This window comes from Neovison vison, chromosome 13 (genome assembly GCF_020171115.1).
Source record: "Neovison vison isolate M4711 chromosome 13, ASM_NN_V1, whole genome shotgun sequence".
Classification (NCBI taxonomy): Eukaryota; Metazoa; Chordata; class Mammalia; order Carnivora; family Mustelidae; genus Neogale; species Neogale vison.
The window spans coordinates 131,951,641-131,975,465 of NC_058103.1; the positions used below are offsets into that span (position 1 = coordinate 131,951,641).

A 23,825-nucleotide genomic window follows, 5' to 3' on the forward strand; every position below is an offset into this window, starting at 1 on the left:
TGGTTAAGCATCTGACTTCAGCTCAGGTAGTGACCCCAGGGTCCTGGAGTAGGCTTGCCTCAGGCTGCCTGCTCACCTGGGAATCTGCTTCTCCCTCTGTTCCTCCCGCTCCGCTGCTCATGCTGTCTCTTTCTCAAATAAATAAATAAAATATTAAAAAAACAAACAAACAAATAAAAGACAGAACTTGTCAGATTAAACTTAAAAAGCAATTCCTAACTATGTGATATAGCTAAGGGTCACAGGCAACTGGAAAGTAAGAAAATGGAAAATAACACAATATTCAAACAAAAATCAAATGAGCTCTAATATTATATTGAAAATAGACTCCAAGACAGGGAGTACTACCAGAGAAAAAGAGGTCATTTTATAATCAAAAGGATCAATTTGTGAGAAAGACATGAAAATCATAAATGGGTATATACCTAATAGGTCTTCAAAATAGATGAAGCAAAAACTGATACAATTACAAGAAGAGAAAAATCCACAATCATAATTAGGAAACTTATATGCTTTCTCTAATTGACAGACCTAAACAAACAAAAATCTGTAAGGATACATAATAACTGAACAAAAATACCAAAGTTTTGGACTAACTGAAATACAGAACACTATTAAACAACCGATGGACACATATTTTTTCCTTTTCCTAGTGGTATAAGTTTACTAATTCTGAAAACTACTTGTATATTCTAGGCTTGAGTAAATGAATAAATATACTAAAGATAATAGGAGCAAGATTTCTCACTGTTGGAAAAGGCATTACAAATATGGAAAGAGTGAATACTAGAATTTAATCTGCAGGAGTATTGGATTAGAATTGTAGGTTTTGGTATGCACTCATGTATAGAATATAACACACACACACACACACACACACACACCACAACCACAGTTTTCTGGGTCTGGCGAGTGGGGCTAGTGGCAACAGTAGCAATGAGCACATTTAGCACCTACATCTGTTTCAAAATACCATTCTCCAAGAGGAACCAGGGTTCTGTGGAAAAATGGCCAATTCCAGGGAACAGACGGGATAAGCCTGGCACACTGGTTAGGAGCAGAGAATAAGTAAGTGCTCAGAGAATAATGGGAACATAACAGAACTCAGAAATTAGTTTGAAGGGCCTTCCACTGTACTGGCCTGGACAGCTACAAAATCAAAATTCATAATAAAAGAATTAAAAAACTCTGAGTAATATAAAAATCAGTCAATACTTAAATAAAAAGAAGGGAAAACTTCCCATACAGAATGCCAAATAATAGATATAGAAGAAATTAAGTTAGAAAACCATCAGTGGGTGCCAAACTGGAACATGATATTCAGAGGTTCAAAGTATCTCCCTAACATTACTAAGTAAAAAGGACAAGCAGTAACTTTATAGTGGGGAAACCTGGTGGTCATCACCATAACATTGTTTTCATCACCAGCTTCACAGAAACAAATGGATTATCCTGACCTCTGTATTTGAGATACTAAAGACACACCTCTGCTTTGGCTTTCCTGCCAAAAATGTATAACCTCAATCTATTCCTGGGAAAACAGACAAATCCAATTTTGTGAGACAGTCTATATAAGTGGCCCTATACCGCAAAAATGTTAGTCAAGACAAAGATAGGCTCAGGAATTGGAAACTACACAGACATAACATCTAAGTACAATGAGGAATCTTAGAATTACTTGATACTGGACCAGGGGAAAAGAGCTAGAAAGGACATTACTGGGACTATGGACAAAATTTGAATATGGACTATGGACTAATAGCATCCTATTGATGTTAAATTTCCTGATATATATATACATATACACACACACACCAAAATTATATATATATATAATTTGGTAATTATACTGCAGCTCTATGTGAATATTTGTATTCTTAGGAAATAGAGACTGAAGTATTTAGGGGAAAGGGCCACAATGTCTCTAACTTCCTCTTAAAATGTTCAGAAAAAACAAGGTTCATAAAGCAAATGGAGCTAAACTTCCTGGAATTTTTCTGTAAAAATTGTATATAAATTTTGATATTTATTTTATTTTTTTTATATTTATGTATCTTTTATGTAAATTTTAAAATATAAAAAAAAAACTAGCTCAAAATGAGACAGAACACACAAGAAAATGCTCCATCTCATTAGCAGACAGATAAATTAATACCACACAGGTATGTCATTTTATATCCAGCAGAAAGGCACAGCATTTTTTAAATCTTGCTAATGCCAAGTCTGACAAGGATATGATTAAGTGCAAGCTTGCACAACTACTTTGAAAAACAAGACGGCCGTAAACTTCTGTCTGCACTTTTTACCCAGCAACTCTACTCTGAAGGGCGTTAGAGGCTGGAGCCTAAGAGTGACAGTGTGTGGGAACAGGATGTTCAAAATGGCATTATTCCTAATAGTATAAAACAAAACAAGTTATCTTCACAAGACAGGGTAAATAAAATCGTGATAGATGCATACGATACTATCTGGCAGTAAAAATGAAGAGCATTATGGAGGAATGAGGGAAATCAAGAGTGAAAAAGCAAGCCATAGGTGAGTGCCCAGTGTTCTATTTTCATGAAATTAAAGTACTAGTAAACAATGCACTAAGGTACAAAGGTGGCCAAGTATACATGAATGTAAAGGACGGATGACACACCACTTCCTTCTTACCTCCTTACGTAGTTAAGTCAAGCAGATGAAGAGCACCACTAAGTATTATTTTGTGTTTTTAAAGATTTATTTATTTTAAGTAATCTCTACATCTAACGTGGGGGCTCAAACTTTACAACCCTGAAATTGAGTCCCAAGTTCCACCTACTAAGCCAGCCAGGCGGCCCTGTTTTGTGCTTTTAGATAAAGGATGGTTTCTACAATGTTAAATGGTGCTTCTAATTTGTGTATAAAAAGTATGAATGTATTCTACCAGAATGAACACTTCTTAAGTTTAAGAATTGTTTTGTTCAGTTTTATCCTTGCTCTCTAGAATACTGCCTGGCACAGTGTATAGAAAAGAATATAATCTTTAGAATGTATCAAATATTACATTAAAAAAGTGAATGAACAGATACGCCTCACCTAGGGGTAGCGGGGAGAAATGAAGATAAAAGGGATTCAAACTAGGCACACATCAAACTGCCCTTGGACAGGTAAAGTGAATCATCACTTGAGGATCAAACATTCGGATCCTGATGAATGATTATGAAAGAAAGACTCAAGGGAAAGAGAACTAAGCTAGCAGTTGAATGGGGACTGGCAAACTGAACTGAAAAGCAAGCAGGAAGCCTTAGAGCTACAGAACACTCACACCAGCATTAACATGAAATGACACTTCCACTAAGGCTAGAGAGAGACCAGGGGTTACTCAAACAGTTTAGAAGACAAAGGCGCAAGGTGAAGGGAAGTCTCCGGAATAAAACTTCCAACAAATGATCAGGTAGTATTGACTGGTGCTCCAGCTAGCCCCAGCCAGCCTGGTTCTACCTGATGTGGCCGGCTGCTGCATTAGGAAGCAGAAATGCAGAAAGCACATGCCCACGACCTCTTCCTTCCTGCTGATGGTTGCCTGTAGTTGAAAAATCAGAAGGGCTTTCCTGCTGCTTAAGGAGAAGCTGCTCTCATTTTCCCTCTGAGGTTAAGGTTTAGGGCATTTCCACCAGCATAGTATGAGGTCCTATGAGACAAAAGGCAGCTCTCCACAGATGCAGAGGTGAGCACCGGGGAGTCATGAAGATTCACCACACTGCCAGTCTGCCCTCCTTGCTGTGTTCGCCTTCCATCTTGTCTAAGTCACACCTGCCCTCTGTGTATCTGACCATACTCTAGAGCCTACACGAAGCCTTCAGGCGGATGGCAGATCACCTGTTTTGTGAAAGGATGATAGGGCAGTGGGAGAAGAAAACCAGGACCCAAAGAGTGAAGACCCCTGCTGTAGACAGCTGCTTGTGACAGGGACAGCTGGCTCCCGGGCCCTGGTCAGCGTGCAGGCCAGCTCCTGCTTACTGGCCAGTGCCCGAGCTGGCCTTCACCTGCCCCAGCAAGAACACAGTGTGGAAAGGACTTTGGGGGTTACATTCAGCTTCACAGAAGAAGCAATTTGAGGCTTTCCAATGACAGTTTGGAATTTGTCTTTTCAAAATAAGGAATTCTCAAATATCTGCCATGTATGCAAAGAAAAGTTCTCAAAAAATTTATTATAAAAGGGAACAATGACAGAATATAAACTTACACCTTAATATTTATATTATATTCAAAATATGTTACAGCTTTAATTTATGAACAGAAATATCCTGTCTTTTCTTCTTTTTCTTTTCTGTTTTCTTTGCATCGCTGATTTGCATTTTTACTTGATCTTGTAATTTGGAAAAGAATGCTTGAGACGACTTTAAGGCTTTGTCTTTACCTTCATCCTGCAATTAAAAATAATAACACACTCATGCTATAAAATGTTCTTGTAAGTAAAAAAAGCCAAATGCTTACAATGGAGTACAAAAGTATAAAAATCCAGAAATTGAGAAGATATTATTAAAAATCACACCAGTCAGCACAGAGGTATTATAAGCTTTCTATGCCGCTGCAATGTTCTTATAATTGAAGGGAGGAGGGAGTGGAAGACCACCGCTGCCAGGCCCCAGGTGCCCTGGGGCCCAGAGTTTCAAGCTGTTACTCCAGTGGCCTTTCACTGGCACATGGGTGGCGTCAGCAGGCTCACAGTGGAGCAGATGTCACCACAGCTTACCACCACCTTGCCCACAAGGCCCCCCTATAGAGGTTTTCTTTCCTGCATCCTTACCTTTAGTAGCGAAGCTTTGCCTGTTCTGGTCAGCTGTTTTAACTTCTCTGAAGCTACTGCCTTTGTGTATTTCCCTGCTTGGTCTGGGTTGTTCTTTTCAAGCAGTTTTCTCCGCTTTTCCTTCTCTTTTAGTTTCATATGCTTCTGATATTTCTTTTTCCTCCGTTCTCGTTTCTTGTCTGTAGCTGTTTTTTCAGCAGCTGTTTTTACATCTCCAGCTTTATTTTTTTCCTATTAAAGGTAACCACCAGCATACCAGTTAATCCAACTTATAAACACTACTCAGGAAATGGGAAGAGCAGCTATTCTAGAGAGTGTGGCCAACGGGCTGTACCTGCCGCCAGGAGCGGAGCACACAGCACCCATCTGCACCCCACAGAGCCTTGGGAGCTCAGCTCTTTAAGACCTGGAACGCATTCTTTGACAAAGACTACAATGCAAAGGCAGCCTGGAGAGCCGGGTTATCCCACGGACAGTCCCAGAAGCAGAGTCCCTAAAGCACCTAAGACTCCAGATGGGCATCAGAGACAGCCTCAGGCTGGCAGGAGGGGCTCCAAGAAATGGAAGGGAAACATCTATTCAGGGAGGATCAATGTCCTCTCTATTCTCCTCAGCTACCAGCCTATCCTGCCAGGGTTGTTACCTATAGAGGTGGCAGAGGTCCTGAAGGGGTGGGTGTGGGTGCAGCAAAGCAAGTGTGGAAGGACAAAGAGCCATGCTGCCACACCAGCCGGGAAGATGAGACCTGGCAGGAACCATCTTCCTGTGTAATGCATGAGCATCAACGTTCATGAGCCAGAGACCGCCAACATTTGGTTACCTCCAACTTCTAATAATCCAAATGTTCTACTCTAGACACCAATTCCATTATTGATAAGCATTAAATGGATACAATAATGGGGAAAATGCTGGCATTAAAGGACTGCTAGTTTATGACCAACATAAACCATTTATGCTAACCCAACACCACTGCTAGTATTCACATTGAATTATAACAAGATATAGACATTAGATATTTATCTAATGTATATATATAAGCCTTTATAATAATTCTCATACCTGTACCTCATGGTATCTGATTACAGAAGACTGATGTTTGAATACTATGTAAAACTATTAGCTTGATTATAATTAAAAACTGCTGATACATTAGAATAAAAGCTACAAACTTCAGGATAATGACACTGAGTAAGGATCTAGCTATAAACAACTAATTTATTAAAAAAACAAAACAAAACGCCTGGGTGGCTCAGTTGGTTGGACGACTGCCTTCGGCTCAGGTCGTGATCCTGGAGTGCGGGGATCGAGTCCCACATCGGGCTCCCAGCTCCATGGGGAGTCTGCTTTGCTCTCTGACCTTCTCCTTGCTCATGCTCTCTCTCACTGTCTCTCTCTCTCAAATAAATAAATAAAATCTTTAAAAACAAAAAAACAAAAAACGAAATGTTTCCACACTGGTTTCCTACCTTGACTTCCTCCGGGGCCAGGAGAGCTGCATCACTCACGCTCACTGGGGCTACCTCCTCCATGGTTATGGCCGGCAGATTTGACACAACTTTAATCTCTGGAACAGGCTAGAAAAGGGACAACATATATAAGAGGAAGTCATAAATAGTCCTAATATAAAATATTTGTATTGTGAACCTATTTATTTTTCTTAATATCCTTTAGAATTGACTTTACTATTATTTTTATGTAGTAGTTCATCATTTACATACAACACCCAGTGCTCAACCCAACAAGTACCCTACTTAACAGCCATCATCCATTTAGCCCACCCCCCAGCCACCTCTCCTCCAGCAACCCTCAGTTTGTTCTCTATTGGTAAGGTGTGAACCTATTAATTTAAAGCATAACACATAAAATACTTTATAAAGGGGAGCCTGGGTGGTTCAGTCAGTTAAAAGTCTGCCGCGGTTTTGGTTCCGTCATGATTTCATGAGTTACGAGGTTAAGCGCCACATAGGGCTCTGTGCTCCACAGAGAGTCTACTTGAAGATTCTCTCCTTCTGCCCCACTCACTCTCATATAAATCAATCAATCTTTAAAAAAAGCTTTCCCAGGTTTTAAAAAAAATAAAATATTTTATGAGATTATTTAAAATGTGAGATGGTTGATAGCAAAGCTAACTGGAATGACAGCCGTGCTGGTGGGCAGCATGGGCTGCTTGAGGAATCTTGATAATCTGAGTACTCAAGGGTCTTCTCTGTCTCACTGCTGAACCAAGAACACTTATTTCTACACTTTTGGAGGACATTTCTACCACATTTGAACCCCTATTCTTTCGCCTATTACACTAAGCTCTTACCATCTGCCATGGACGTGGACATTTTCCAACAATCCTATCTATTGTTAAAGAATCTATTGATTTTTGTGAATATTATCCTGTCTTTAGTTATTAAAAAAAAGGCCAGCTATAAGAAATACACAGGGACGCCTGGGTGGCTCAGTTGGTTGGACGACTGCCTTCGGCTCAGGGCGTGATCCTGGAGTCCCGGGATCGAGTCCCACATCAGGCTCCCAGCTCCATGGGGAGTCTGCTTCGCTCTCTGACCTTCTCCTCGCTCATGCTCTGTCTCACTGTCTCTCTCTCTCAAATAAATAAATAAAATCTTAAAAAAAAAAAAAAAAAAAAGAAATACACAGAAAAAGATACAAGGAAAAATGCTTATCAGAACAAGAATCAAAATAGGCTACTGGATAAATAAATTTTCTCATCTTTTAGCTACTGAAAACACAGCTTTATAAACAAATGTGAGATGATCAAGAACTGCTTTGGAAAACTAAAGCAGTATTGAAATAAATCAAATCTATTCATTATAAAAAAGAGAAATGTTATGCAATGTCATGAAATGTGATGGTAACTTATGAGCCTTTTTTTTTTTTTTTTAAGAAATGTCCAGGAAAGACAGAAATTAAAACAAGCTTCATACAGATTATGGTGACAGCAGGACATTAGTGATTATTTACCAACACTTACACTAATGCACATCTCATTTACATCTAATTCTTGCGCATCTCTGAGGAGCACCAGGGGACAGGGACAGGGACTCTGTCTCTAGAGTGAAGTAAAAGATGGAGTGTGCCCTGGAGAGAACACAGGCCTGAGGAGAAAAGGGCTCTACTGCAGAGAGTGTCACTGATTCCTTTGCACACCTTTTCCTTAATAAATTCCTGGCCAGATGCCAATCAACTAGCAGATGTGTGCCCCAGGAAATTTCAGACAGAACTAAAATAAGTCATACACACAACAGGATCATGGATTCTAATTGAAAAAAAGGTCAGTGTGAAAGAAATGTTTTCTTCCATTGGACCACTGTTCACTTACTTATTAGGAACATTGTGTTCCAATCTACAATTTAAAGAGAAACACAAAGAAAATGGGAGACAACCCAGAAAATTAAAAAAAAAAAAAAGATGGTCAACAGGGTTTCTGAAGCTCATGAAATACGAAACTGAATATGAAAAAAAGTTTGTATTAAGGGGAAGGTGTACCGAAAAGCCTACATTTCTGAAGAGGAATAAGAAAGGCTTTCAAATAGGGCAGGTAGGCCCATATACTATTCCCACCTTCTTCAATTGCCAAGGTTCCAAGGAAGATCTGAGTACCTCCCCATGGCAGGCTCCACATTAGTGTGACAGACACAGCAGGGAAATAGCCGTGAACAAAACACGTTTGTGCCAGCCTGATAATGAGTAGAGAACGATCAGCAATCGACCAATGGTGATCATAGGTATGAGGGAAATGAGGGCACGGAGGAGGGCGATGGCATTCATCTGACACCCCAGAGACTGGAAGGAGCCAGTCGTGGAAAAAAGCAGTGCAGCCTAACAGGCAGAGGAGAGCCCAGCAGGAAGGTGTGGGGAAGGGGGCATTTTGCCCACTGAAGGCACTGGAAGACGACGAGAGTGGCTGGGGGACAGAAAGCTGCAGAGACCAGACGAGTGAGAGGGAGCCAGATCACATGCGGCCTTGTAAGGCATAGGAAAGGATCATGCTCTTCACGTCAGTAACTTTTTCACAGTAGGACCTGTGGCCAAGAGGGGTTGAGGATTCCTCTTTTCTTCATCCCTTACATAGCCCACACTAGGTGCTTTGGTATCTAAAGATGGCTCCTGCCACCAAAACCTTAATAGAAATTACACTTGATTAACAACAACAACAACAAACCAGGTGATAAATGCTGACTGAGAAGACAAGACACACAGGACAAAACATTTAACCATCAGGGGCACCTGGGTGGCTCAGTGGGTTAAGCCTCTGCCTTCAGCTCAGGTCATGATCTCAGGGTCGTGGGATTGAGCCCTGCATCGGGCTCTCTGCTCAGCAGGGAGCCTGCTTCTCCCTCTCTCTCTGCCTGCCTCTCTGCCTACTTGTGATCTCTGTCTGTCAACTAAATAAAATCTTAAAAAAAAAACCAAACATTTAACTATCAAAGAATCAGAAGGATTTTGGAGATTACCTCTTCTTTATAGATGAGTGTGAAGCAATTTGCCTAATTTGCAAAGCTAGTTAGGGGAGAATCAAATTCAGGTTTCTGACTTCTAGACTAGTCCCTGAGATTCATGGTACCTCATTTTTAGAAAACACAAGGGACACAAAGGGGCAATAGGTGAACAAGTACCAAAAAGATGGCACTGCATGCTTTATGGGTCCACAGACGACAGTGAGAAGGAAGCTCTAAAAGGTTCAGAAGCAGTGAGCCCAGCGTGGTGGGAGTCAGACAGACTGGAAGATCACTGGAGGTCTGGGCCTGGTGTAGGGAACATGATGCAATGGCGAGAACATGGATGCCCAGTTAGATCCAACCTTCCCAATCTCCCAAGCCTCAGTTTCCTCATCTGCAAACAGAAAGAGTAATACCTGCCTTGGTATTCTGTGGATGAAGAATTAACGAACAGGGCCACTACCATCATCAAGACAACACTGGTCAATCCCTACTTTAGTCTTCCTCACAACACCAAATAGCAACTATCCATACACGAGATAACACTGGAAAAATCCTGCCTACTTCAGAACCGAGAACCCAAGGGTGTTCTGGGTTCTGAATCCAAGGGTGCAACCCTCCGGGCCACAGGACTGTGAAGGACCACATTTAGAAGGGTAGGAGAGACTACACTCATCCTCTCATCCCTATCCCAGGCCAGCACAGCGCCCCACTGAGAGAGACTTGGCCTATGGTTTCTCCAGTGAGAAGAGAGCCCAAGGTGGCCTTCGAGTTCCCCAGCATTGCAGAACGCTTCTGAGCAGGCCCAATCATGTCTGTGTCATGGGGATCACAGAGGGAGTCTGTGGACTTGACCACTGAGGATCAGACTGGGATGAGGAACAAGTGCAGGGCTTCTAGCAACCTGTGCTTAGATCTTGGCAGACCATGTTCCTCTTCACAGGAGTGCCCAAGGAGAGATCCCAGCCAGCACCTTGCCCATCTGTAGAGCCAAGGAGTTGCCCTTCTCCGGCTCAAAGAGATTCTGTACCCCTATGACCATGGCAGGATTATTTACAACAGCCAAGTCATAGAAACAATACAAGTGTCCATCAACAGATGAATGAATAAAGATAATATGATAATACGGTGCCTATATAAATACACACACACACACACAATGGAATACCATTTAGCCACAGAAAAGAAGAAAGTCCTGCCATTTATGACAACACTGATGTACCCTGAGGGCATTATACTAAGTGAGATATGTCAAACAGAGAAAGACAAATTACAATGTGATCTTTTAGGCAGGAACTAGGCATGTGCAATAAGAAGATGGACCTTAGATGTCCGGCTGGAGAGCCCCGCGCGAGGACCACCACATTCTACCCATCTAGCAGCAGGTTTTGGTTTGCGACATCCCAGCAGAAAAAGAGTTAAGTTTGTTGCGCTTATTGCACTTATGCAGAAAGCAGCCATTTGTCCTTATTTGAACTATGTCTCTAAAACAGAAATAATGCTGCAGTTGCCCACTCTTGCAAGCACTTAGACTACATCTTGGAAAGGACATGAATACTTGATTAATTATTATATAATCCAGGACTGTCACTCTAACGTTGCTAGCCTAGGACCCTCCCAAAAGAAAAAAAGGGATAGAAGCACATATCCCAGAGTTTCTGGGGCCTTTGTCTCTCTTGACTGACCCACTCTTCCCCGGGACTGTATTTTAATAAAGCTCTGCTCTCCTTTAGAACAGCTGCATGACTAGAGTTAATACTACTGTATTGTATATTTCAAAGTTGCTAAGGAAGTAGACCTTCAAAGCTCTCATCATAAAAAGAAAACTGTAACTATATGGGGAGAAGGCTATTAACTAAACTTAACACAGTAGTCACTCCCCAATATACACTTTTCCCGTACACCAGGCCTTTCGAAAATTCACGCAAGGCGACTTTACTTTCACAAAAGACCTACATGAGTACCTACCTGGTTTTGCTGACAGAAATCTGAGAATTATTTTCACTTTTATAAAAAAAAAAGTGAAAGGAAAAATAGCATTCAACATTCTGCTGTGAGCGGCTCTGCCCAGCTCCTTCCTCAGGAACTACACTTGGTTTCTCAGTATCAAGCCACCATAGCTTTAAACAGTGTCTGTGAGCATCTGTGCTTTATCTCGTTTTATTTGTGCATCTATTACAAGACTGGTCCTCAAGTATCAGGAAAGCCTAGGGCAGGTTATTTTTGGAGTCTGAAAAGCTCAAAAAACTTTCCATTTAATTAATGATAATGCTTCTTTGTTTTATCCCATTTAGGCTTGTGAAAGGTTTTATAGGAACATTTTGCTTTCTGATGGTAGGAGAACCTATTTATCAGACCACCGTTGTACATCTTAAACTTAAACAGTATTACATGTCAATTATATCTTAATAAAAATTGGAGAAAAGGGGTTAATATACATGAAGGACTTAGTATGGCAAATAGCTGGTACTCGGAAAATATTAGGTACAGACATCACAGGTCTCAAGACCAACCGCAGGATGAAAACACAACTGAAAGCTGAACAACAAGAATGAGAAATGAAGAGACTTTAGGTCTAGCACAGCCCATGGGGAGATCACGCTGGATCAGCAGAGGAAGCCAGAACTGCTTGGGACTAGAAATTCCTACAGGTTTGTATCCTAAAACCAAACAAAAAGCTAGCCTCACAGAAGCTCAAAGAGGAATTAAGGTCATGTTTGCTCTGATTACACATAGAACTATTAACACACTTACTGGTTTAGGGATGAAGTGAAAGTTTGAGAGGGCATCCAATTTTAAGAAGAGGGAATCCATCATCTTCTGAATTTCTTTGTGCTCTGGATTTTCTTCTTCTGCTGTTTTTTGCTTAGAAAATAAGTTCAATGACATCAGACTTAGCAGCTTAATACACATCACAGGACAAAACACAAAGCTCAATAAGGATATGCCCCCATCTCTTATCATCAAGGCTTCAGCTTCAAAGACACATTACAAGGCAGAATCAGAGTTATCAATACCACGTCGGAGCCAGCACCAGTCCAAGAAGCAATGCGGTGTGCACTTCAGAGCTGCAGCGACCCCTCCCTCTATAACTGACAACTTACAGTTTCATTCCCTTGGTATTTACTTCTGTCAAGAACTAAGCCACTCCCACTCGGATGGCTCTCATTAAAATAAAGGGGAACTGGGTAACAAGGGTTGGATGTTGAAGAATTGGACCCGTTGTGCGCTGTTGCTGGTGACGATGTAAATGGTGCAGGCACAATGGAAATGAATGGGGCAGCTCCTCAGAAAGTGAAACAGAGAACTGCCACATGACTCGGCAAGTCCATCCTTAGGTAAATATCCAGAAGAATTTAAGAAGAGGTTCTCAAACAAATACATCTGTTCAGAGCAGTACTATTCCCAACAGTCAAAAACAAAAACAACCCAAATGATCACAATCCCCTTTTCCCTCTGCCCATGTTTATTTTAAAAGGCCAGGACTGTTTTTATTTGTTTTATTAAAGCATAACAGAACAAAACAAAACACACCCAAAACAGGGAAGCAACTGGCTCTTTGCCTCCATGACCCTGAGGCCAGAGATGCATCAGGGTCTGCCTCCAACGTCTGTCATTACAGCCCTCCTTCAGCCACATTGAAGCACTCACCACTGCTTATTTTAACTTATTTTTTAATCCTGAACATGTTGTTTACCTCATCCCACACTAATGGCTGTGAAATCATACATATATAACTATATACTATACATATATAACTACAAGTTTATTCATGTGCCATGTACCATCACCTTGCTTATTACCTCCAGGATAGACACTAAATCGGAAAATACTCATCATCCTCCCCAGATGAACTGTTAATGGAATGGGTGCAGAATAAGCCTAAATTAAGTCCATACTCAAAAACTTGTGAACTGGCTGCTGAATTCTGAGACATAAATAAAACCAATTATTTACAGAGCTGGTACAGCTGTCACATTACATATTTAATTTTTAACTCTCATGGTTACAAAATGCTTTTCTGTATTTATTGAATCACCTCAAAGTAGCCAGGCAATGTTCAATAACATGTTCCTTCACCTACCACTTTGGGTTGCAAAGCAGCCAGGAAAAATTAATTCAAATCTTTCCTGATCTTCAACTTAACAGTAGCATCAAGGGCACTGATTGCTATTGCCGCTAACGTGACATTAATTAATCAAATCTGGCAGGAATCTTAAATGGCTTTTGCAAATAAAAATGCCATCTCATCTGAAAGCACATATTGACCACATTCTCAATAAATTAAGTGTAAAGGAATAATTCAGTCACTATATTGGTGATACAGTATTATTGGAAATAGAACTTTGTCCTACTTAACCAGGTATATTTTAAAGAATCTAAGTGAAAAGAAACAAGAATCAAAAAACAAATAACCCACCAGACCAAAAATCTGAATCAATTTCACAGATAATGTTCTATCAGCAACTTCTAAAGTACAAATGAGAACGGATTTTAAAATTGTAGGACTACTATAGTAATTGTGTGGAACAGTCAGGTAACCAACAAATAACTGCAAACAAGCTCTTCTACACCCTCACATTCAGTGGCATAAGTATTATAACCCCTCTATTCCTAACATACTCTGTCTCACATTTAAATGAGGTGAACCAAAAGCTCTCGATTTATTTCATGAATTTCAGCCATCAGGGTAGAAACAAAAGAGTGGATTTTCTATTTCTTTCTTTCTTTTTTTTTTTTAAATAATGATGGCTTTGCCTTCTGGGCTTCCTTACCTCGTTGAGTTTGATGTACTCCTGCTCATAAATTTCAGCAAGGCTCAATTTGCTCTTCTCATGGTCTAATGTTAAACGTTTTTTATATTCATATGCATCCTCTTTAGGTCTTTCTTTACGTACTACATCATCCCAGGCCTGCAATATGAAAGTTGGAAGGAACATAAACGAACAAAATCTATCATTTTATTCTAGGCTCACTTGGGACTCTGCCTCTGGAAAATTTGTGGTCAGTCCAGAGTAAGCAAATTAGAGCAAAAACTAATCAATTTCAACCTGCAAAATATGTATTCAAGTCACAAAAAATAGTATTATGAAAAGCAAAGAGGACATTACTTAAGTTTCCTTTTTGTTTTAAATGCATCTTTCTCCTGGTTACCAACTTTAATTCCCCATTTCCCCATCATGGTTTGTTTAAAAGTCAACATTCGGAGTTTGTCTTGTTGCATTTCAAATTTAAGGATAGTCCACATATAGTACCACCCTTCAAATCCTTCCTATTTCAAGTGAACATTATAACACGTTTTAACGCCATCCCTTGTTGTACAGGTCATACACCTAGTCTTATTCTAAGTTTACAAAATAGGATCAATTCTTTTTTCTCATGAGATTGGTATTTATTAAACACCTGTGTAGCAGACTGTGTAGATGCCCTGCTTCATGTCCCCCAGCCCATCTCTAAGTTCACCTGTAGCTGCAGGGAGACCGTGTCTGTACATGCTGACAGCTTCCCATCTCAAGGTGCACTCCGCTTCTTATCCTGTGGGTTTTCTAGACTGCCAGGGCATCTTGCCTATTTGTGCTCAAGACAGCTCTGAGGTGTCTAGGACTTGACACCTCCGCAGGCAGCTCTTAACCAGTTAAGGACTGAGTTCAATGGATAAATATTCTAGCAGATCCATCCCCAGAGGGTAAATTCTGAGACAAATTCTACATAAATCCTCAGGGGTCCCCAGCAAGGTTCATTCCCAGTTGCCCACTGTGACAGTTAATTTCATGTGTTAATTTGATTGGGTGAAGGGATGCCCAGACAGACAGACGTAAAACACTGTATCTAAGTATGTCTGTGTGGATGTCTCTGGAAAAGAACAGTATCTGAACTAGTATAATGAGTAAAGAAGATGTCTTCACTAATTTGGGTGGACACCATCTTATCCACCCCAAGGGCCCAAATAGAACAAAAAGTGGGAGGCAGGGTCAATCTGCTCTCTGCTTGAGCTGGGACATGCCTCTTCTGCCCCTGCACATCAATGCTTCTAGTTTTCAGACCTTCGGACTCAGACTGGAACTTGTACCACCAGCTCCCCTGGGTCTTGGGTCCTGGGACGCAGCACTCCTGGTTTTTTGCTTGCAGACAACAAACCACAGGATTTCTCAACCTCCATCATCACATACATCCTTTCGCTCCTCATTTGGGGTTACTGAAACACTCTTCAGTATTTGATTTTAATGTATCAATTCTGTTTTTCTTTACCTTTCTATACTTTTTAAGTGGTTGCTCTAGGGATCTGAGATCAATTCTTAAATAAAAACTCTGTTAGGTTTTTAACATTTGAAAAAAAACCCTTTATTTGTCCCAGCAGATATTGTGCTTAGATGGAAGGGTCCCAAGGATGACCAGATCAATTCAGAATCAGTCCCCATACCTGTCACCCTCCACCAGCTTCACCAGGCACCACCAGACAGGTAAACAAGGAGCAAGGAAGAGCGGCAGTGCTCTGGCTGCCCCTTCTCTTCACACGCAACTGCCCATCCTTCCAGAGCACTAGTGAAAGGCAGTGTCTCACACAACAAAAGCAATACAAAAGAGGAGGACAGTGTAAACTTAGTAGCACATTTCAGGGTAAATTAAGGGTTTTAAATGAAGAACTGATACAAACAAAATTTCTATGAAAACGAAGAACAGTGACGGTCCCAAAACAGTCTCATATTATTTCTAAAAATATCGGTGAATTTTAAATTAAGTTAAATTTCATTCTTACTGACCTGATCTCTTATCCTCTGCTTAATGATATCTTCCAGTTGAAGGGTGGTTTCCTCTGTGATCACAGGGGCTAAAGGACATATAACATGACTCATTAGGTATAAACTAGACCAGTGGTCCTCAAATGGTGGTTATTGAACCAGTAGCATCAACACCTGGGAACCTGTTAGAATGCGAATTTTTTAGCCCTACCCCATACTTCTTGAGTCAGAAAGTTGGCGGGGGCACCCTATCTGTTTAACTAACCCTTCTGATGCTCCCTCCAGTTTGAGAATTGGAGAATATCTGGTAATAAGCACTAATACTTTTAGCCCATGCACCTGGGTACTCTCCCCATCTTTTTTATTCTCTCTAGAAATGAATAAAATGAAAATTCATTTTGACTTCATAGGTACAAGAAAGAATTTGATGAGATGACCAGGGTTTCTGGCTAGAGTACAGAATTTAATCAGGGGACAATGACAGTAAGCATTGTATACAGATCACTAGCAGAAATCATTATGGGTTACACATCAGGTACCCTATAGACACTAATTAGCATATTAGTAACTCCTGGGTGAATTAAGAGTACTGTGGCTATGTAAGAGAACGTCCTATTTCTTAGAAGATACATGTACTTAGAAGTGAAGTGTCACGATATTGGTAAGTTACTTTCAAGTAAATCAGCGGAAAAAAGTGGGCTCTTTGGGCTCCAGAGCCTGACAGACATTTTCACAGAGGTAAGTGAGGAAAACAGGGAGGGAGCTTGCTGACCGCATCAGTGCTTGACAGACTCTGTGTCCCAGGCACTGCTGTGCTGCATCCAGGAGGAGGACAGTATGCCTAGGCTGTTGGCTCCTGGAGCTGATGCGCAGAGGCCTCGGTGAGTCCCCCAGCCTGAGCCAGCCCCAACCACGTTCAGAGCCTTTTATTTATTTTAAATATTTCTTCAACATTCCACATTTGATGAGGTAGATACCTCTTTCTTCCCTGACTGTAAATGTTTTAATACAAATTTTTTAAATTGTAAAAAAACAAAAAACAAAACATGCGATCACACAGATACACACACATGGGTCACATATATATACACAGGGCAGGGAAAGCAAATATAAAATGTTAACCAGTGAATCCATCTGAATGGCACCCTTATGTTTGCTGTACTATTTTTTCAACTTTTCTGTATGTTTACAAGTTTGTTTTTTTTTTAAGATTTTATTTATTTGACAGACAGAGATCACAAGTAGGCAGAGGGGCAGACAGGAAGAAAGGGGAAAGCAGGCTCCCCTCTGAGCGGAGAGCTCAATGTGGGGCTCGATCCCAGGATCCTGAGATCATGACCTGAGCCAAAGGCAGAGGCGTAACACACTGAGCCACCCAGGTGCCCCTGACTCTCTCTACGAAACAGAGAAAAAGCATGAAAACACACACTCGAAGGGGCCCAGCGGGCTCACGTACCCATGCGGACCGCATGGTCAAAGTGCAGAGTCTCTTCTAGGAGGCTGTTCTCTGGGCGCTTCTGAGCCGTCACTTCCCCTTGAAGCTGCCAAGGTTTTTTTTCCAACAATTCTTTTTCTAAAGATGCAATTTTTTCATTCATCTAAGAAAGAGACAAAAAGTTATTACATGTCCAGGAAACAAAATCAGGCTTATAACTAATTTAAAGCAACTAACATCTTTACAAACACAAAAACAAGAAATGCGTTATTTCTCAACACATTTGTTTTGTTCTCGCCGCCGTTTTATCACTAACCAACAGTGACTCCCAATTCCTGACACCTGAGGTGGGGTAGAAGCTGCAGATGACCTTTCCCTCCCTGATTTGAAATGGCCATGTTTATAATATACTGAATTCCCCTAGAAGAATCTGGGTAGATTTCTGGGCTCTATTCTAGTCCAGTGATCTATCTATTCACAAGCCACTATCAACTTTAATTATTAGAGCATTCGAACGTTAATTTCTTTATTAGAACATTAGTAACTGAAGGAGCCTCTTTTGACCCCACACTCCAAAATTCAAATTATTGCTAACTACTAAAAGATATCTCTAATGACTTTATAGTATACAGAATGCCAGCCTTCTCAGCTGCTTTACTGAATTCTCATGTTTTTTCTGAATAGCTTTCAATTCATCTGCTTAGGTTTTCCCAGTATCCTTTGCAAATATTAATGCTCTTATCTTTCTCTTTTGTAGTTGCACTGACACTTCTACAAGAATGTTAAATAACAGTGGTAACAGTAATAGTGGACATTTTCTTATTCTTCATTTTAAAAGGATATTTCTGTAATTTCACCACTAAGCAGGACAGCACCTTTTGGTTAGATGTGTTTCTATTTCACTACAAATGAAAATTAGGAATGGATACTGTTCATCAAATGCCTTTCAGACATCAGAAAAAAACCATGTGGTTTTCTCCTTATTCTGTTACAACCAAGAATTACATTAATAGATTTTCTAATCCTGAGTCAAGAAAATGAGGCCCATCTGGTTATGGTGTTGTTAATCTTTCACTGTGTTAGTTTGGATATTTAAAGATTTTATTTTTTATTTATTTGACAGAGAGAGATCACAAGTAGGCAGAGAGGCAGGCAGAGAGAGAGAGAGAGAGGAGGAAGCAGGCTCCCTGCTGGCAGAGAGCCCGATGCGGGACTCGATCCCAGGACTCTGAGATCATGACCTGAGCCGAAGGCAGCGGCTTAACCCACTGAGCCACCCAGGTGCCCCTATTTTGGATATTTAAACAATACCATGTGTGAGTGTTTTAATGTCAGGTTTGGCTATCATGCTGTAATAGCTTCACAAGAAAAAGAAGTTTGAAAGTTCCCTCTTTATATGTGGGAACTGAACAAAATTCAGTGGTATTTCTTGAAAGCTTGATATAATTCTCCAGTAAAACTAAACCTACTTTTCTTTTTTCTTTTTTTTGAAAAGACACAGGGAGGTTGGGAAACTAACTCAATGCAATTTCATATTTTCTTTCCCAATGCTTCCCCACCGCCTCCCTTAAATCTCCTCTCTCTTCTGGAAACAATCCACAATCATGGATTTAACTCAGATTCTCTTTTTCTAATAATTATTTTGATATCATTGATATATTTTATATTTTATTATTTGCCTATTCTCATTTCTAATTGTGTGATGTCATTTTAATGTGGTTAAACAGCAAAGACAAATAATTGGAACCAGGCTATTATTTGCAAATGACACTTGATTTGTCTGAAATCCTAACAAAGGAAATAATTTTTATCAACTTTAGAAGATGTGTTTGAGATGGCATTAATTAACATTCCGACTATGTGAGCCATCTACAGAATATCTGAAAGAAGCAGTATCCTCATGAGCAGCTGAATCAGTTACAAACAGAAGTTCACAGGACAGCTAATTAAAAAGAACATGCCATTAGGTATAAAGAAACCAGGGACAGAGGAAAAAACAAGTTTTTAAACAAATCGAAGGCCACAGGTTGGGGAATGAAGCACGGATTTTTGCAAATTAGCTACCTATCTCCTGGGCATCTCTATAAAGTGTCTGGTAGGAAGTAGCAGCAAGATTTTTGTTTCGTTTTTTAAAGGATAAAGTATTCCGCCAAGAACTACAGAGTAGATTAGTTATGAGTGCCACAGTCCTGGTAAACATAAAAAAAAATTCCTAAAATTCTCAATTCTTACCTTTTCCTGTCTTTTTTCAAAAGAGGATTTAACTTCATCAGAATCTTTCTGTACATTTAAGATACTTGTATCCTCACTTTCCTCATCATCTGGCAAATCAAAAGTCACTCTTTTCGAGGTTTCTTTATGTTGCTTGCTGTCTTCACTTTCTTCAAGTTCATTATCTTCATCACTATAGTATACCAAAACATTTATGAAAGGATTATACAATTTTTCATTGAAAAACAGAACCAAAAAAAAAAAAAAGAAAAACAGAACCAATTCTCTAGTAATTATAGATATGTTGTATACCTAACACAGTCAGAATTCCAAAGTCATTCAGTTATTAAGGAACAGAAGATATTATTTAGGTGAAACAGAACAAAAGCGTGCAATATATAAAAAATAAATTATTCCTCAATCTCTAAGACAAACATATCTCACAATAATGACAGTAAGGTATTTTTAGTTTGATTGTCACTGCCAGTGATATTTATCTTCATTAGATGATCTCTAAAGCCCCTTTAAACTCAGACACTTTCATCTGATCTTAGAGAATGTAACTCCTTAGGACAAACATATCTGACAACTATGAGCACACACACACAATTGGACTGTTCTAGCTTACAGTGTAAAGGATTCAAAATACTCACGTTTCAGAAATGCTCTCCTCTCCTTCTTCGTCAGCAATTTCTTCCTCCTCTTCATCTGAACCCAGTTCATTGTCATGAGCACTTGCTAGGTCTTCATCACTTTCAACTGGATCAAAGAAGTCTTTGTATTTCAGGTTTCTGGAACTTTTACCTGACTAAAGTAAAAAGATTTTTCAAACTTTCAATTAAGAACAGAAGAACAAATTAAATCATGCATGTACGTGGATGCATATGACATATGGGGAACTGGTGACGGACAACATCACCACACAGACGTAAGGGCTACTAGACTGTAACAAACTGGAAGGAAGCATAGGTTCATTTGTAACTGATAAGACAGAGTACAACATCCTAACTCTAAAGCTTCTAACTATAATCATTTCTAAAACATCCCTGCCTAAAGTATACAAATGCCTTCCTCTCCCTATTATTTCTAGTGTTTGATGGAATATGTTTGAGGGGAATTCTGTAGACCTCTAACATGTGTGACAATGGTTCTTAGGTTCAAAACAAGCATTCTGTGATGAAGAAATGATGGCTTTGGTTTAATTTATCTAGTTCATCGTTTTCAACTGATCTAAATATTTCATTAATGCTCTGGTGAGTTTTGAGGTATTTTAAACCACTTTTCAAGAAATAGAACAAAATCTAATTTAAGGAGGTAGAAAGTCTCTTCTCCCAAAACTTTACCTGAGGTTTTTGACTTCCAAGCAGTTCTCCCTCATCTTCATCAGAATCAACATCTTCAAAAAAATTAATGTCTTCCTCTTCCTCGTCATCTTTTGGTCTCTCTTCCTTTTCCATGTTTTCTAAAAAGGTCTCCATTTCAGATAGTTTGAAAAATTTATCATCTACTATGGACTTCTCTCTTGGTTTCCTAGACACTTTGTCTTGCACCTTGCTCTGCTGCTCCAATTTGCTGATATCAAAATCAAGATCAGAATCCTCATCACTGAACACTGGACTTTTCCTCAGATCAACTTTGCTCAAGTTTTTAGCTCTCTCATCCACTTTAGGATCATCACCACTAGGGTCAGCCACCTCCTCCTCCTCCAGATCTTGTTTGAAGACCTCCTGATCATCAGACTCCACCGCTGAGCCATCCTCTTCACACTCCTGCTCTTCGTTCTCTGGAAGAAGACTGATGTCTTCGTCTTTAACAGTTTTACTAACTGTACTCTGGAAGTACTGCAAAATTGGTTCATTTTGCAATTCTAGTTGTTGCCAAATCTGCTCATCATCAAAATTGTCTATCACCAGTTTTTTTAATGGACTTCCGTGGATCCTGTCATTCTCTAATATTTTATTAAAATCATAAAGTGCTTTTGTTAACGAAGTGAAGTTTGATGCCAATTCATCTTGAATCCTATTAAGGGAGCACAGGGAGGAAGTTTAAAGAGATTTATAATTATAGGGCAATAATTTCACAGCACTATGAATTAAAAGGAGAAAAAAGCCTAACTTCTGTGTAAAATCAAACTTGAAAGAAATATCAATTTTAAGTAGAGATTCTGCCCCCAAAGAGTGTATTAGCTTGCTGAGGAGCCATATTAATATACAACTAAGTCTGTGATCTACTATATGGATTTTATGCAGGGAAACTATTACACACCTCTTTGCCTAAAGATATATGGTGAATCTTAGCCTTAAATGCCAACTCAGCTATATTATATGCCACTCCATTCAGTCAGCCAATGGTTAACACTTGCTTCGGCTCAAGAGTACTCAGCAAATACCTCTGAAGATCTGACATCTGAAATGAAACCCGTATACGAGGGGACATTCTTACAAAGACCTGGAAACATCTATTTCAAGCAGAAAAAAGAGCAAGAGCAAATTTTGTAAGATGGAAATGAACTCGGTGAGTTTGAGGAACAGAAATGAAGGCATCGCTGGAGTGTGGTGAAGAAGGCAGAAGGCCAAGGAGGTAGATGGGGGCTGTAACATGCAGGCTCCGAGATAAGAGTTTGCTGTTTTAAGTGTAAAGAGAAGCCATCAGAAAAAAAATTTTTTTTTAAGACTTTATTTATTTATTTGACAGACGGAGATCACAAGTAGGCAGAGAGGCAGGCAGAGAGATGGTGGAGGGGGGGGTGGCTCCCTGCTGAGCAGACAGCCGGATGCGGGGCAGGATCCCAGGACCCTGGGATCATGACCTGAGCCGAAAGCAGAGGCTTTAACCCATCGAGCCACCCAGGCGCCCCGTTCTTTGCTTAAAATCTTTTGATGGTGGGGCACCTGGTTGGCTCGGTGGGTTAAAGCCTCTGCTTTCAGCTCAGGTCATGATCCCAGGGTCCTGGGATCCTGCCCCGCATCGGGCTGTCTGCTCAGCAGGGAGCCACCCCCCCCCACCATCTCTCTGCCTGCCTCTCTGCCTACTTGTGATCTCCGTCTGTCAAATAAATAAATAAAGTCTTAAAAAAAAAAAAAAGATTTTAGGCAAAGGAGCAAAACGATGTAATTTACACTTCGGAAAGATGACCAACAGAGGAAAAGGAATGAAAGTACAGTGATTAGGATGACACAGTCATCCAGGGAAAGGATAACAACTGTACAGGGGTTAGAACAGCAGATACTGTGACAAGCAGTCAAATTCAGAACACAGACTGAAGACAGAACCGACAGAATTTGCTGATGAATTAGAAGCAGACATGAGGAAAAGGACGCTATCAAGGAAGCAGCTTAGCTACATGTCTGAATGACTGAAAAAACAGGCGCCGTTTACTGAGATAGGGAAGGCAGGTGCACGTCGAAAGGATTTCAGGGAGGGCAGACTATAAGGCAGTAGACAGAAACAGGTCATTTTGGGCATAAGAAATTCGAGATGCTGAGAACGTATACGGCTGGAGCTGCTATGCGCCTGAAGCTCAAGGGAAAAGTCGGGTATCTGAGAGCCACACTTTCCTAAGTCGTACATTAAGTCCTTCAACAAAATACGAAGAGCTTATGTTACGAAGTCCTAACTCTCAAGCAGCTCATCGTGGGACGGGGGCAGACAGACACCAAAGTCAATACTTTCAATAAAGTATGATGAGTAAGTAAGCGCTGGGTGGCTTGGGAGCCCGAGGGAGGAAAGAGCAACCAATCTAGTGGGCTCGCAACTCTGTGGGAGAGTAGGGGGATGCGTTAGACTCAGTGGAAGCCTCTGGGCGTGAATAACTGAGCTTGGTTTGGTTAGCACACGACTGGGAGAGCCGCACTGCGCAGCCTGTGACCGTTTAAAATCTGACGGGCTAGCGGAGCGTAAGGTGAAACCTGGCGCAAACAGACGCATGCTTCCCATTATCCCTCTACTCCAGCATCTGCCGGCAGGCCGCGCCCACGCGAGACCTGGGCCTCACCCCGAGCCCGCGTTTCCCTTCACTTACGTGAGAAAGCACTCTGGCTGGCCAGTGGCTTTATCAACCTCCTTCAGGCACCGCTCCAGGGTCCGCCGACGCCAGACCCGCGGCGCCATGGCCGCCTACACCCCGGGACACAGCGCCGCATGCACAGGAAGAGGGCCGCTCGGAAACCGCGCCACAAAGACGCGCCTCGCGCAGCCTGAACCCGGGAGGCAAAGGT

The 23,825-nt window shown here is 40.7% G+C and overlaps 1 protein-coding gene across 1 annotated transcript; it reads right to left on the reverse strand.

The window, feature by feature from the left end:
- Positions 1-4,155: 4,155 nt before the first annotated feature.
- On the reverse strand, positions 4,156-23,767 carry MPHOSPH10 (M-phase phosphoprotein 10). The gene is made up of 11 exons (XM_044229595.1): positions 23,630-23,767; positions 20,952-21,627; positions 20,262-20,416; positions 19,630-19,801; positions 17,419-17,560; positions 15,984-16,051; positions 13,998-14,135; positions 11,977-12,087; positions 6,241-6,348; positions 4,775-5,005; positions 4,156-4,391 (listed from the first exon to the last, which is right to left on the reverse strand). Exons 1-11 carry the CDS (start codon positions 23,716-23,718, stop codon positions 4,242-4,244), a joined length of 2,040 nt encoding a protein of 679 aa, XP_044085530.1. The 5' UTR covers positions 23,719-23,767; the 3' UTR covers positions 4,156-4,241.
- Positions 23,768-23,825: the final 58 nt, after the last annotated feature.